The sequence below is a fragment of the Lactuca virosa genome, chromosome 5 (genome assembly GCF_052849685.1).
Source record: "Lactuca virosa cultivar CGN04683 chromosome 5, Lactuca_virosa_CGN04683_v6, whole genome shotgun sequence".
Lineage (NCBI taxonomy): Eukaryota > Viridiplantae > Streptophyta > Magnoliopsida > Asterales > Asteraceae > Lactuca > Lactuca virosa.
Genome location: NC_136430.1, coordinates 97894613 through 97911264, shown reverse-complemented (window position 1 = coordinate 97911264; position 16652 = coordinate 97894613). Strand labels below are relative to the sequence as shown.

Below are 16652 nucleotides of genomic sequence, written 5' to 3'. Positions count from 1 at the left end.
ACATATCAATTCCACTGGGCTCATGTTTCATATTTTGACCATTAAACAGTTAATTCAGCTCTATCATTATTTTCAATAAATTTTAAGTTTTCCCACATTTTCTTTTGATGTTTTATCCTAATTTCGGAAATAGGCCAACAAAGAGAACGGAGGAGTCTATAGAAACAATTATTCTCCAGCTACGATATAATTTTCTTCTATTGTTTGTAAATTTGAATAGCTTTGAAGGTTGCCAAGAAACAGGAAAGCAATTCTTCTGAAGAAAGCTCATCAGAATCTGATGGGCAACTACTGAAGGTATAAAGTTTTATGATTTTATACATATTTTCATATGTTCGTTTACAATTCTTAAACACGTATTGATGTTTATTATGATAAAATTAAAGGTTGTGGCTCATGATTTTTGGGTTGATATTCACAGAGAGCACCCATTGATCCTTTCAATCATGAAGGAAAACCATTAGCAAGACAAGGGGTTCCTCTTGGTGGGATGGGGTAGGTAAGTTTTGAGCAAACATGGAGTTTGTAGTTCATGATGTGATCATACTGAATGTCCATTTGACCAATTTTGACTTTTTTTTACAGAAGTGGCAGCATAACTAGAGGTTTTAGAGGAGGAGAGTTCAGGCAATTCCTAATCCTCCTGGGTACATGTGAGGCTTCTCCTGTGACGGCCAATCAATTCTCTGTAAAGCTCATGCCTTTTTTTTATCATTTGTCTCTTATATCTGTTTGTTTCCATCTTTTGAACTCAAGAAAGTGGCTTTTAGATGTTATTTGTTTATTCAAAGGTCATCAAGCTGGATTCTTTTAGTTCTAAACTATCATTTATATATAACTTAACTGCAGATTTTTATATCGAGAGAAGGTGGCCGCAAAAATATGCATCAGTTTTATCCCATGGTCAACACGAAGGGATAGGGTAAGGGGATACATTCAAACTCTTAAACCCCTTTTGCTCTTTTTTTGTGTTTAACATATTTTCCTTCATAAGTAATAATATGTTTGTTTATTTATATTCCAGAAAATGTACAGATCAAGGTTTATCATCATGGGGCTGGAATTTGAGTGGTCAACATTCTACATATCATGCATTGTTCCCACGTTCATGGACAGTTAAGTTTCATGTCGCCAAATTTCACCATTTTTGCCTCATAATTATAGAGATAGTAGCTTTCCCACTTCTGTTTTTGTTTATACGGTATTAAATTCAAGAACCCACTATCAAAATTTATACATTTTGTAATTTAATAATTACAAAATCTTTACTTTCTTTTTTGTTAGTTGGTGAATACTGGGAAGGAAAGGGCACAAGTAAGCCTTCTTTTAACATGGGCAGTAGTAAGTTTAATTCTTCTTCTTCAACTCACTGCTATTTTGAGCATTTTTCCACATCGGTTTCTTGAATATTTATTTGTTTTGTTTTTACTTTTTACTTTACATAACTCAATTAGAGGTGTTTCACATCTTTCATTATTTTTTTTGTTCATAAATCGAAGGGTAATTTTGTCAATTGTTCAAAACATGAACAAAAACACCATAAATATCTCTATTAAGCTACTCCTCAAAGATGTGCATTAACTGCATATGTAATTATTAGTGATTTACTTTATCACTTGAACTTTAAAATGACAAAAGTGCTCAAAATATAATATTTCTTCTTTTTTGTAATTTGCATTAAATAAAAACAAAAAAAAATTAATTTTGTGTATTTACAAAAAATAAAAAATAAATTATACGAACCAAGCATATTGTAATTCCTTTGACAAATTCTGATTCCTTTATTGTAGTAGGCCATCTCTGAAGCAAGACAAGGAAGAAAAGCACAAAATCTAGTGAAGGTATCTTTTATAATTTCAATATTCAATCCACCATTAAATTGTTTTTTAAATAATGCCAATTTTTTTTGTTTTTGTTTTTTTTAATTTATTTAGGTATACTTGGCAAATTTGAGACTCAAAGGAGTTGGGACAGATGTAGTTATTACTGCATAAGAGCCTGTCTTCATAAAGTTTATCTTCTTCTTCTTGGTGAATTTATGAACCACTTTAATCATGTTGTGTTGTGGTTGCAGCCTATTGAGTGAAAGTGCAAGCTCGGTTTAACCGTGTCGACTGCACAGTCTGGTAAAACCGCGATGGTTGAACTTTTTAAACAAGCGGTCTGTTACAACTTCACATGTACGACGCCAAGGTGGCTATGGTGTTCTCAAATGCATGGTTTGCATTTTGCTTTGTTGGAAATGAAAGGTATCAAAATTTTAACATATGCATAACAAATTTTTTAATAAAGTTTAATAAGTTTATTAATTATAATGTTATTATGTGATTCCAGGTTATATATTTTGAGCTCCCAATTCAAGTTAAAGTAACTGGTTGAGGTTGATCCTGGTTTGAAAGGCGACACATCTCAAGGTATTCATGCTCTTTATGAGAGTTAATTTTCAGAAATACCCTTGACTGGTAGATAAAGAAAAGGGGACATTTTGTGGAATAGAAACAATAACAAATGTGGTTTTTTTTTTGAAATTTTTTCTCAAAAGTGCAAGTTTTTTATTATATTGCTAATGAACATGTTGGCATGACGATTTGCTAAAATTAATGACTTTGAAAAAATAAACTAATAATATATTTCTTTTTCACAACATACGGTTTAGAAAAAATAACTGAAGTGGGCATCATCACACATTTGGCAAGATACGTCATGTTTTCTCCCTAAATATGTATTATCATTTTTATTTGTTCCTCGGAATTCACAACCAAATCTACTTGGAAATGTATTGTCTTTTTTTATTAGAGAAAATTATTTGAAAATGTATTACTCTTTTTTGCTTTGTTTTCTTTTTTTGGATTTCATTGAAAATATTAAATATCATTTTTTCATTTTGAGAAAATCAGTGAAGTGTAGTTCACCTCAGTTTTGTTTGAATCTATTTTTTATTTTTTTCCTTTATTTTTGAACATATTATATTTTAAATGTTAACATATCATGTGAAAAAGGAAAAGGGAGTGAGTTTAATTAAACAAAAATCTTGAAATTTATTCACCTTTTTCTTAATATAAATTTCTTTATTATTTATTTTTTTCTTTCAGTTAGGTGAACCCCCTGCAGCTTCTAATTTGGGTACACCTTCATGTAATCCTGAAAATGATCCAACAATTTATAGAGATTGATGGTATAATTGCACTTGAGATGATATAGCAGGGGAGGATAAAAGGCATGACCTTCGAATGGTACTTTTCAGATTCACATTTTCCTTATTGGGTTTTGTGTTATTTGTATGTTATTGTGTTAAGGGTATAATCGTCTTTTTCATATTTCATGTTGATCAGGCTTTAGGGCAGACATCAGATTGGTTTAGAAGAATGCATTGTTTTGTACTTTACAAAAGACGAAATTTCCAACTTCTTTGAATAATTTGTGATACTGAAAGTTGCGAGAGGAAGAATAAGTACACACATAGTGGGACCAGTGCTTCTTCTCAATCAAAAAACAAACTTGATGATGATCTTTTTTTGGGTCCTTTGGATCACCCGAAACAAGAAGCAAAAAAGTATGTTTCTTTTATTGTATATGTGTTTTTATTTTATGATTTATATTTTATGGAAGTGTGTTTGATGTGTTTGTGGTTGTGATGCAGGGCTGATTTTCCTCAACTTGCAAATCAAGGGAGTTGGCCTAAGAACAGTCCTGGAAAAAGAGCTACTATGAGTCGACAGAAGTCTGGGAGTGGAAGAGTTGTTGAAGCTTCTCTTTGATCATCTCCTTCATTGAAAGAGAAAAGAGATGTGATGGCTAAACATTCAGGTAAACTTCCTTCACTTAAAGGAACAACAATTTGCTTTGTATATATCATCCTCCATACACTTCTTCTTTCTATAGCATTAATTCTTTACTTGTGTTTTTGCAGAGGCAATGGACTTCAGAGATTGGTGCAAAAATGAATGTGTCAGGCTTCTTGGATCCAAAGGTCTCCTGTATGTCGAATATGTCTTCATTAATATAATATTATGTCCTACTACATGATACAACTTGAAACAAGAGAAAATAAATTAACACCACATGATTCCCCTCTAGTTCTTTTAATAGCCCATAAGTCTGAGCTCCAATATAATAAAAAGACATAAATGGATATATCATTCTCTTTTGACATTTCATCAAACTTTGTATCATACAAAACCCCTAGTAAATGATTAAATTACAACTATAGGCTATGATGAAGCTATAGGGATAACCATATGCTAAACATAATCTTATCTTCGTCTATTGAGGAGTTGGGTCTAGCCAAATCGTAATCTGAAGATAAAATATAGAACTTTCAACATCCAAAACGAAATTCATAGTCACCAACATTAAATAAATCACTCCATAGTCCTCACCAGGGTGATTCTCAAACAAGAATATCACATGAACTGCAATTGGTTCTCTATAACTTTTAACCATTCTCAACCATGACCCAAACGATGTTCTTGTCAATAGTTATATATGAGTTGTAAAAACAATCATTCTTTCTTTATTACTACTATTCTATTTACCTTGGCCTTAATGATCGATAATCCAAAGTTACCATAATGGACTTCAACTTCATGAAACAATTTAAAAGTTTTCTAAAAATGTTATTGTTTCACGAAACTTAAATTTTCAATGACTACTTTATTTTTAACATCACATAACAAGAAAATACATGTATTTTGTCTATATTTCGCAGACAAATATAATGTCACTAATAAAATACTTAAACAAACTTTAAAACAACAACTTCACAAAACATTGAGAAGTTCATGCACTTGTTTTTGTTTTGCGAAACATAAATTTAGAAATTACTTTATTTTAACACACTCTAACAACCAAATGTACTCAAATAAATACAATGCCACTTGAAAATACGGTATAAGAAACTTTCAAATGGCCGATTTGCAAAACAAATTTTGTAACGTTCCATAAATCATAGTAAAAATTTTCATATTCAAAACCATCTAATAATCCATAAATCATACAAAAACATTGTTTCCAAAAACATAGTCATGAATCAGAGTATCTCAAAATCTTCTATCAATAAAATGTCCAAGGATGATGTGTACAATCACGCCTTTGCCTTGCCCCGATCATCTGATGTACCTGAAACCATGAAATCAAATAGTAAGATAAATCTTCTTGAGTTCCCCCAAAATACTCCACACAACAAATATACAAACATGCATGTTGGGCCCACTGTAACACTTGGAAAATTTGTAAGTTTTATATGTAATCCCTCTTTATTAAAAGTTTGGCATTTTGGTCCTTTTGGTTAGTACGCGGGGTCGTACCATAGTGTACGCTTGGCGTACTAGCTGGGGTTTGGTCGCAGAGCTCATCCATGTACGTTGGGCGTACGTGGAGTACGCTAGACGTATGTGTGCATATATGAAACTCTAATTTTAGGGTGTTGTACCCTATTTAAACCTTGTGATAGCCTCACTAGGTCATATTTAGACAGCCTCCGTCCACTCTTGCCCAGAAAATTGAACCCTAAGTGAGTTTTTGAGCGTTTGAACCTTAAAGTGTGATTTTTAGGTGCTTGTGAAGGGGAAGAAGAAGAAGAGAACCATTTGGAGTTGTGCTTGGAGCTTGAAGATTTGAGATTTGTTCTTCATTTGCTTTCCTTGTGAGGTAAAAAGCTTCCATGTTGCTAATCCATGTTACTAGGTCTAGTTTGGTGCCATTTTTGTACTTTTTGAGTCCATGGTTGGGTTGTTGAGCCTCTTGATTCACTCTAGAAGTGATTGATAGTAGATCTAGGGTCCTTTAGGTCCCTTTGTCCATAAAAATGCAAGATCTATGGCATTTGTGGTCTCATGCGTGAGTTAAGTCATTTGTTAAGCTCTTTTGAGCTCTAAAAGCCTCATTAAGCCATGAATGCACATAAAATTGGCAACTTTACATGATAAACCACCTTAAGGAAGTCAGATCTAAGTGTTGGAGTGAAGTCTTAACCGTTTAAGAGCTGAAGGAGGAAGTTGGTTAAGAGGGTGGAATACGTTGGGCGTACAAGAAGGTACGCTGCGCGTACAAGCCCTTAAGCGAGAATACGAGAATATGGGCTCCTTATCTACGACGCAACCCAGCTGGATGACACCCATCATAGACTATTTATAACACGACGTCCTCCCAGATGACCACGCTGAAGCCCACAAAACGAGAATACGGGCCCCACAATACGCTATCTTGGGAGGGGTATTGTATAGGAAAGGATATACGACCCCATAGATCAAATGCATAGATAAGGCATCGGGGAAACATGACCTTCATGAAGCTCATGTCGGCCCGGCAGGGGCCCACGAGGGAGCCAAAGCCCTTAGAAGGAAGATACTCCGAATGGGACTTTATTGGCCGGACATCCACGAAGACGCCACCAAACTCACTCGCACATGTGTAGAATGCCAAATCTTCTCCCCAGTGCAAGGTGTTCCCCCGGAACGGCTAACGAGCATTGTCAACCCATGGCCATTCTACCAATGGGAGATCGACATTGTATGACCATTCCCAGAATCCGCCGGTAGAGTCAAATTCCTAGTTGTAGTTGTGGACTATTTCACGAAATGGATGGAGGCAGAACCATTGGCGTGTATCGCAGGAAGGCAAATGATCATGTTTTTGTGGAAAAACATCATCACAAGGTTTGGGACACCCAAAGTCTTAATCAACGATAATGACCTGCAATTCGCCGAGAATCCATTTAAAGACTGGTGCGCGAAGAGGGGCATCGAACAAAGATTCACATCCGTGGCACACCCTTAGGCAAACTGGCATATGGAAGTGTCCAATCGGACGCTAGTAAATGGAATCAAGAAACGACTTGGGAAAGACAAAGGCAACTGGACAGATGAGATCCCAAGGGTACTGTGGTCATACAGAACCACACCTCGTACAAGAACAAATGAAACTCCATTCAGCCTACCATATGGCGCAGAAGCAATGCTACCAGCAGAACTAATGATAGGCTCAATACGAATGACACACTTCTAGGACCAGGAAAACGACAAGGACATGAGACAAAATTTGGATCTCCTTAAGGAGCGTCGAGAGCGATCCGGCATGCGCCAGGCCGCATACAAAAAGGCTGTGGAGGGGTATTACAACCAGCGGGTAAAAGAAAAAGCTTTTTGGGTGGGAGATCATGTCCTACGACGGAATGAGGCCAACCATGCGCAACCGCGCGACAAGTTGGGGGCAACATGGAAGGGCCATACAAAGTGGTCGAGACGCATCGCAGCGGATCCTACTCTCTCGAAACAATCGAAGGGCGACCAATACCACGGACATGGAACACAAGGCATTTGAAGAGATTCCATTTTTAGAAGACGCTTCGAGACACCGCTGAGCAGACCCCTATGCAGAAGTGAATCACAACTGGATTGATCACCCGGGCCAGCAAACGGACACTCAGTGTGGTCCGACTAGGAACCTTAGTGTGTCGAAATGCCAAACATCTTAGCATGATGACGACAAGTATTAAATTTATCTCAAAGATAAAAACCTTAGTGTGTTCAATCATACAAGCGCTTATTAAAAAAATACATTACACAGAGGATACTAAGTGTATCCATACTTTAGCATGCCATCAAGATACTCAGAGTATCCACAAAATATAAACCGCAGTGCCTTCTCGAAATATATCAATGCATTAAAGCATGGCACATATCTCAAAATAGAAACGTTGCGATTTTTGCTTTCCTTCTCGAAATAAACTTTCTTTTAACCTGTGTCTATCACCACTGAAAGACAATCCTTCTTCCCATTTTTTGTTTTCCATTATTTGGTTTTGTAAAATTAAGCCATGGATCTTCTTAAAACCACATTCATTTTCTTTGTCTTTCTACTTGTTAATGGCGAGTTTCGCATCAACCATATCTCTTTCCCCACTTTCAGCAAAGAAATTCAGAAATTCGGGAACAAATATGACCAACATAAGGAGCTTCATTGCAAGCCCCTTTAATTACCAGACCTAATTTTGTGGTAAATATGACGAGTGCAAATCCATCCACCCCTACTACATCGGGTATATAAAATTTATGATGGACTCTTGTTAGGTATATAAGATCTCATGATGCGAAACTTATTATTTGCATCTCTGATTTACATGGATTCATAGCTGTTTGTGTAGCTTGCTTGGTTATAAGGGCTTGGACGTTATAAATCCTGAAGGATGGATAAAAGATGTTGAAGTTGAAGCACAAAGAGGCAGATGGAATCAAGAGGTGTATTCATTATATTTTGTTTTTCTTCCATGAAGATTGAATTCCTCACAAATCAAAAAATAATTTGCTTTGAATCTCATGTTTCTTTCTATAGGATCGTGATGGTCATTAGAATATGATGCAGAAGTATGTGGGTGGTGATATCACATCAATGGTGACTCTACCTATACTCATTTTTGAGTTAATGACAATGTTGTAGAAAATAACAGAGGTTTGTTTGAAGATTGAAATCACTAGATTTTATTTAAGTTTTTGATTTATTGATATGTTATCTCTTTTTCCCAATTGATGGAATATTCCCATTAGCTAGAGCTAGCAAATGAATGTGAGGATCCATACATGTGATTGGTGTATGCTAGTAAGAATCTCTATCTCTCACTAACAAAACTTCCAGAAGGTCTTATCTACTTCAAAATACCATAAAAATCATGGCTTTTTAGACATGCATGGCCAATGCATGTCTTAACACAAGCTAGGTCAAAATGGTGCAAAATAGGGCCAAGATCTCATGCAAAAGCTCAAGTAACTATAAAACTTTAGATCTATGACCTTAATCCACAAAAAGGACCCTGGGGATCCATAAAGTTCACAACTGTATGGAACCCCACCGCTCCCACTAACCAAAACATGAAGAATATCCATGGAAAACCTAGATCTAAGCACTTAGAATCATAAAGTAAGGAGCTTTGAATACTCACAAGGATCCAGAGTGTGAGAAAAAATGATGGTGAGGCTTGTAAGTTGAGATGGTATACCAAATGCTCTTCCTCTTCTTCTTATTTGCTATAAAGCACCACAAATAGAGCTCAAAATCAACCATGGAGGATTATGGTTTCAAGGGGGAGTGTTAGGAGGTGATGGAGGCTGATAATGAACCCTAGATTTAAGATAACGGGGCTTAAATACGAAGAAAATCCTAAAAGATCATAGGCTTGGGCTGCAACCTTTCTCACGTCGTGACAAACTATGTATCATGTCGTGAGTACTGATTTGATACACGTTTCTCACTTTGCCTGTCACGTCGTGGCCACCCTATTGTCACGTCGTGGCCACCCTATTGTCACGTCGTGACACCCGATTTTCTATAAAAAGCAAACTTTTGACCCCATAAAACCTTAAATTGATCCATTATAGAAAGACGGGGGGTTACAATTTTAGAGTTCACTTCGTTTACATTTTTGCAAAACGTTGATTTTCAAAGGGAAACTACCTTATATTAACCAACGGTAACAATAATTTATACATACTTTTCCATCACTCAACCAACCATGATGTCATTAGAAAATACATGAAAAAAAATATTTAAATTTTTGGAATATACTACCTATAGTCACGACAGTTGGTAGTATTATTATGAATGGTTGGGTCCTGACACAAGAATATTATTGGGGTCTAGTTTGTTAATTAATTAAATTTTTAATTAACTTAATGAAAAATTTGTAGACTTCAGGAGTTTAAGTGTAAAGATTTGAAAATCATAAATCTAGGATAATTACCAAACTTATTGTAACGATTCGTAATTTTCATAAAACATTTCACATCAAATTTTTGGAAAATACTAGAGTATCTTACACATTTCACAAAACCATACTTTTAAAGTCTTCAAAAACAATTCCATAAAACATTTACTGGTGTTACCAATTCGTATCCTAACCACAATTAAAGCAACAAGCACAAATCATGAAACAAAAGTCCAGTCCAAGTTTTTGATGCTTCTAAGTCCACTTTTTCTATGGCTTGCTACCTGAGCCTGAAAACACATGGAAACAATATCTATCAGACAACATGTATGGCGAGCTATACAATAACATAACATACAATAAATAAACTCTTGTCACACGTTCTTCACATATCTAGCTAGTCACATAAGTGACTACATTTATCACATCACATGATCACATCTCTCTACTTCCACCAGTACCCAAGGGACCAAACTCTAACATTTACACAATTTCCATGTAACATCTAACAACAAAATTTCTTTGGATCCGTCGCAGATCACTCATATTAGAGAGATTACTCTTTCTCATTCTACTTTCTTACTCTTCAACATATATGTGCATACAATAATATGAACTAACAATTCATCAAAGCATCTCATTTGATCACATCACCACATAACAACATTTCCTTAATATGAGGCTATTTTGCAATAACATACTCTACTTTCATGCATTCATACATACATACTTAACAATCAAATTGTCATACACAATTATACTCTAAAGGAAAGTATAACTCACCTCATGAAGCGTAATAGTAACGTACTTCCAACTTCTCCAAATCTTCTCTGGGAGGACTCCAAATATTTCCTTACCATAACTGATGACATTCATACATATTAAGCCCTTTACATATGTCTTAAACCATTAAGACCTTAATAGACATTTTAACTAAAAACTCATAATGGGTAAAACTCCAACTTAACAATTCTTTTTCCAAAACCTTTCCAACTACTCAAATTGAACTTCGTAACACCTATTCTAACTAGCTGATAACACACATATATACCATATCAAGATTTTCCATTTATAGGGTTTTAAACCCTAACAATCAAAACATGGATTTAACCGTTGAATCTCCGTAAAAACCATGTATTAAGCTTCCAAACACTTGATTATACATTAATAACAAGTTAAAAATGGAAAATCTTGCATACCAAGCTCAATCTCACAAACCACCATTAAAGCTCTAAAAAGCTAGAAAATGGAGAAAATGACTACCTTAGGAGCTTTAGATGCTTAAACCTTGCCTCTAGCAAGCTTGATCGCCACTTGAACCTTCTTTTTCTAAATCGCCAAACTCTTTATCTCTAAGAGTTTGGGGGTGTTATTGACGAGAATGAGGGCTAAAGGATATATTATCTGATCTTAATATTGCGTTGTGTCAATAAGTTTTTCGCGCCGTAGTGCGGTTAATGAACCCGTGATATGACCCTTTCCACGTCGTGGCGACCTTTTCTCCATAGCAACCTACGTTCGCCACCACGTCGCGGTACCTATACATCATGTCGCGGGGAAAAGTATGTTGACTATGACTTATGACAGAAATCTACCAAAATCACCGCTTTGCCACCACATCTCTGTATATCCTTCGTCGCATCGTGGTGAGGCTGGAATCATCTATTCCATTCTTCTCTCAATGCAGTTCAGCTCCAAACTTATATCTAACAATTCCAATCCATACTCTAACCAACATAACATATTTTCATAGCTTCTAAATATATAATAAGCATATAAAAGTCATATAATATCATTCTTAAATCCAAATGTTACCAAAAGGACCAAAATGCCCTTTATCACCAAAATAACATTTTACATCACAATTTCTCAAAAATCTAGGTTCTTACAATCTCCATCCCTTAAGAAGATTACGTCCTTAGAAACTTATCAAAATCTAATTGAGGATATATTTTCTTCATTTCTTCTTTTGTTTCCCAAGTTTGGTCTTATCCCAACGAATACTTCCATTTGACCAACACAAGGTCAATCTCTTTATTCCACAACTTTCTCGTTTAAGATCCGATTATGGTTTCCGGTTCGTCAATCAATCGATTCGAAACTTTTCACTCTCACATCATCTAATGGAATGATTTCATCTTATTTCCCCAAAACTTCTTCAAATAACACACATGGAACACATTATGTATTCCACTAAGTACCGGGGGCAAATCTAACTTAAAAACTTGAGATCGATCTTCTTCAAAATCTCGAAGGGTCCAATATACTTCAGACTCAACTTTCATTTCTTACCAAACCGCAACACCCATTTACATGGTGATATCTTTAACATTACCAAATCATTTTTTATTAAGTTATAGTTTATAAAATTAAATTAATTTTATTTTTTTTTTAAAATGAAACGAAGTGAAATGTGAAAATTCTTTGGGTTTTGAATAGTGAAAAGAGAGTGATGGGAAAACTATGTGATACAGAAAAAATAAAAAATTAATGGTAAGTACACCTTAGGTTGGAGGGTGTCTTAACACATTCCACCTCATTTTGTCATCAACAATACCATGTATACCATCTTTGCTACACCCCATTAGAAGAGAAGGAATATATATATATATATATATATATTCATTCTCTTCTAATGGGGTGTAGCAAAGATGGTATACATGGTATTGTATATATATATATATATATATATATATATATATATATATATATATATATATATATATATATATATATATATATATATATATATATATATAGAGAGAGAGAGAGAGAGAGAGATGCATGGTAGTAGGGAGCTGAGCTCCTGAATTATGCGGCGGAAACCACACACCAGACATGATGTTCACATAACAAAGTCATGCCACATCAATGTTTTAAAAACCGATTTTTTAGTTGAACTGATATGTTTATCGGTTTTTGGTTCAACCAGTTCGACCGATTTCTATAATTTTAATATTTTTTTTATTTTCCTACACACATAGATACCCACAAGTTTAAACATTAAAAATACATTTAAATACAAGTTGTAGATCAATCTTCATACATTTAAAAAAACAAATAACCATAAATTTTACATCAATCTACGTACATCAAAAAGAAAATAATGTATAATACAAAAACAAAATATAATATTAGATAAATACAACCGTATTAAAAAATTTTATAACATTATTAGATGTTTTTATTCAAAAATCTAAATAGATGTGAAAAACATCAAAATTTGTTATGCAAAATGATTCATTTCCATGTGTCTTTTATTTAATTAAACGGTTCAACCGGATTTTTTTTTTGTAAAAATCGGCCGCTTCATTACGGTTTAAAAATAGACATAAAACTGATGCTAGTTAAACCGCTTCATTATCTGATTTCCAATCCAACCAATTCTGGTTTTTAAAACATTGTATGGCTCATCACTCTCTCATTTTTATGGCACCTGAAACCCTTTGGTCTAAGACCATCCATTATACCCACCACTAATCATTTTAGTGGTGGGTGTCACATTATCATTACACACGACCACTAAAAGGTTGGTATACCTACCACTATAACCCTTTTATTTTTTGATTTTTAAATAAAAATATATATATATATATATATTATTGTAGAGAGAGATAGAAAAAGTTAGAGAGAGATAGAGAGAGAAATAAAAGTATTGGTCTTTGGCTTCCATGGTGTGCACCACAATACACCACTACCATTAGTTACCGTTAAGTAATGGGATGGTGTACACTTTAGTGGTTGGTGGCCACATAAACCAGGGTTCGTTCTTAATATACCAGATGGACTAATGGTATTATATCTCATTTTTATGGCACCCGAAACCCTCTGTCTAATGATATTATATTTATATAATAATTTATATAAAGTATGCCGACCTTTTTGTGCTTTCCCTTTTTGATAAAATACCAAATGAAAGAGTGTAAATCAAAACATGGGCCGGCGTTCCCACCCACAAATAATGTTAGATCAAGAGAAAAAGGTATTCAACATTGTGATTTCGAGCTATTTAATTACGAGTAATTTCGTTTTAGGGTGACTTTTTTATATTAAATTAATTAATAAAATAATAATATAGATGAAATGATTTGAACCGGTAAATATCACTTAAGTTTATTTTTAATAAAAAGTTTTTAAAATACAATTATTCAAAATTATTTTAACGACAATAAAAGACACATATATAGTTTTTTGATAAAGAAAAATACATGTTTAAACAAATAAAATTATATTTATATATACATTTTTATTATATCAAAGTATCAACTGTATCATTTTTATTATTTTAAAAAATATAAAGATGATGCTGTTTATGATGTGATTTATTTTTATCTATTATAGATTAATTTCTTGTATTTTTGGGATTACTTTTTAAATCTAAAAGTTTTTTTTGTATTTTTTGACTTTTAAATGTGATTTGACTTTAAAAGTCAAAAAGTTACAAAAAAATCATGTTTTCTTAACTTTTGAAACTCATTCTTTTCTTCTTTACAAAAAGTTATTTTGAAAATAACTTTTGCATAGCCCCAAACATCTTTATAACTTTTTAGAAAAGTTAAAAGCAAAAGTTATTTTCAAATACCCTCTCCTTAATCTCATTAAAATATTGAATTTAAAATGTAATATTGTAAAAAACATGTTTACAAAATAGAAGGAAAGGTTGACATTTATGATTTTGAATTATCATCTCCTAAACAGTGATCAAACCCTAGCCTCGGCGCACTTTTTGATCTGCTCTTCACCACTCAAAATTCACTCTCGTTACATTCGAATCCACTACTCAATTTTGCTGCAAACCCTTTAATTTTCTCATTTCGAACTCAATTACAGTTAGATCATTGTTTGATCGTCTGTAATTCAGTTCATAAAGAGGGAGATAAATAGTCGTCGTTAAGATTAGAAAGGAATAGATGCCGATTCTCTACTCGCTTGTGGCAAGGGGATCTGTGGTTTTAGCGGAATTCAGTGGTACGCCGACGAATGCGAGCACGATTGCGAGGCAAATTCTCGAGAAAACCCCGGGAGATAATGATATGAATGTTTCTTATTCTCAAGATCGATATATTTTCCATGTCAAGCGCACTGATGGCCTTACTGTTCTCTGTATGGCTGACGACGTTGCCGGAAGTAAGCTAAAACTTATCCTTTTTGTTCTGCTTTTTCTCAGTTTTGATTCATGGGTTAGTTTTTGATTTTTTTCAAGATGTTTGATGCGAAATTGATGTATATATAAGGGATCATGTGAGAAAAAAAAGGGAGTCTTCAGACTTGGAAATCCGAATTTGATGTTCTAAATATAGCGTTTTGTTCTAAAGTTCTGAGAGACGAAAAAAAGAATCAAAAAAGTGCAAGTTTACTTGACTTGTTGAGTCCTAAAATCATGTTTTAATTATCTTTCATCTTTTTTAGATGGGAAAGAAATTTGAAGTGTTATAATTGTGTTGATTTTTCAAACTATAATGTCTCAATAAGAAAAAAAAAAAAAAAAAAAATATATATATATATATATATATATATATATATATATATATATATATATATAATTCTCAATAAGAGAATGTCAGTGAAAAGTTAATATAGAGTAGAGTAATTACATTATTGTGTATTTGTAGGGAGAATTCCTTTTGCATTTCTTGAAGACATTCATCAAAAATTTGTTCGGAGTTATGGGAGAGCTGTTTTATCAGCTCAAGCTTATGGAATGAATGATGAGTTTTCTCGGGTTTTGAGCCAACAAATGGAGTATTACTCAAACGATCCTAATGCTGATAGGATTAACCGTTTAAAAGGCGAAATGGGCCAGGTGTCGCTTTACTTTACTTATTATAGCATCCTACTTTCTTTCCATTTCCATTGATGACGTGGATTTTTGATATAATATTAAATATTAATAATAAATAGGTTCGCACTGTGATGCTTGAGAATATTGATAAGGTGTTGGAAAGAGGTGATCGGTTGGATTTGCTTGTTGATAAAACCGACACCATGCAAACCAACACTCTCCGTTTCCGGAAGCAAACTCGCCGCTATAGAACTTCTGTCTGGTGGAAAAATGTCAAGCTCACGTAATTTTACGAAATTACCCTTCTTCTTCTTATTTATTATTATTTTTTTTAAAATTAATAATATAATTGATTATTGAAACATGCAGGATTGCTTTGATATTGCTTATCTTGGTGATTGCGTATGTTGTATTGGCATTTGTTTGCAATGGGATTACACTTCCTTCTTGTATATGAGGTTACAAGGAGTTGGTTACATTTCATTTGGGGATTCTGATTCTTGAGTTGGAATTGGAATTGGAATTGATTCCGATTCCGATTCCGTTGGTTTTAAAACACAACACCATCTTGGTGATTGTTTTTTTTTTTTTATTTGTATATTTTGTGTGTAAAAGAAGTTGTTCATGTTTATCATACTCATGCATATGTGATGTGTGTATGTATCATTATTTATTATTGTAACTATTTAAGTTGGCCAGTCTAAAGGCCATGAATTTTTTTTTTTTTTTTTTTTTTTTTTGGTTTTATATTGTTGGTTTAACGAACGATTAAAAACTTATTTGCATTTGTGTAAACTTTGCATTCGTTTGATGATAATATTTCCTTTTCAACAGTTTGAACACATACAACATTGGATCAAGTTGTGGTATTGGGTAATTGGTTATTTGATTATTTTACAATATCAATTTTTTTTTTTTTTTTGTTATTTGCCCAATTCATGTAAATGATAAACAATTTTTTATCTAAAAGGTAAAATAAATTGCGCAATGTTTTTTGAGAAAGTGTTCTATTTAAAAGCCTTTTACATGTCATCTTAGCAAAATATTTCATATTCATATGTAGTTGATTGATCTTTCATGATACCATATCGTAACAAAAAAAAAGTCCAAGTGTTAAGTGTAATGTTGTGATAGTAATAAATTAAAGTATGATGATATAAAAACGGATTGATG

At 33.6% G+C, this 16652-nt stretch overlaps 1 protein-coding gene across 1 annotated transcript; it reads left to right on the top strand.

Annotated features, from left to right (window-relative positions):
- The first annotated feature begins 14358 nt into the window (after positions 1-14358).
- Positions 14359-16296, top strand: LOC145117599 (vesicle-associated membrane protein 711-like). The gene is made up of 4 exons (XM_079053895.1): positions 14359-14824; positions 15310-15500; positions 15599-15762; positions 15849-16296. Exons 1-4 carry the CDS (start codon positions 14608-14610, stop codon positions 15934-15936), a joined length of 660 nt encoding a protein of 219 aa, XP_078910021.1. The 5' UTR covers positions 14359-14607; the 3' UTR covers positions 15937-16296.
- The last annotated feature ends 356 nt before the right edge of the window (positions 16297-16652 follow it).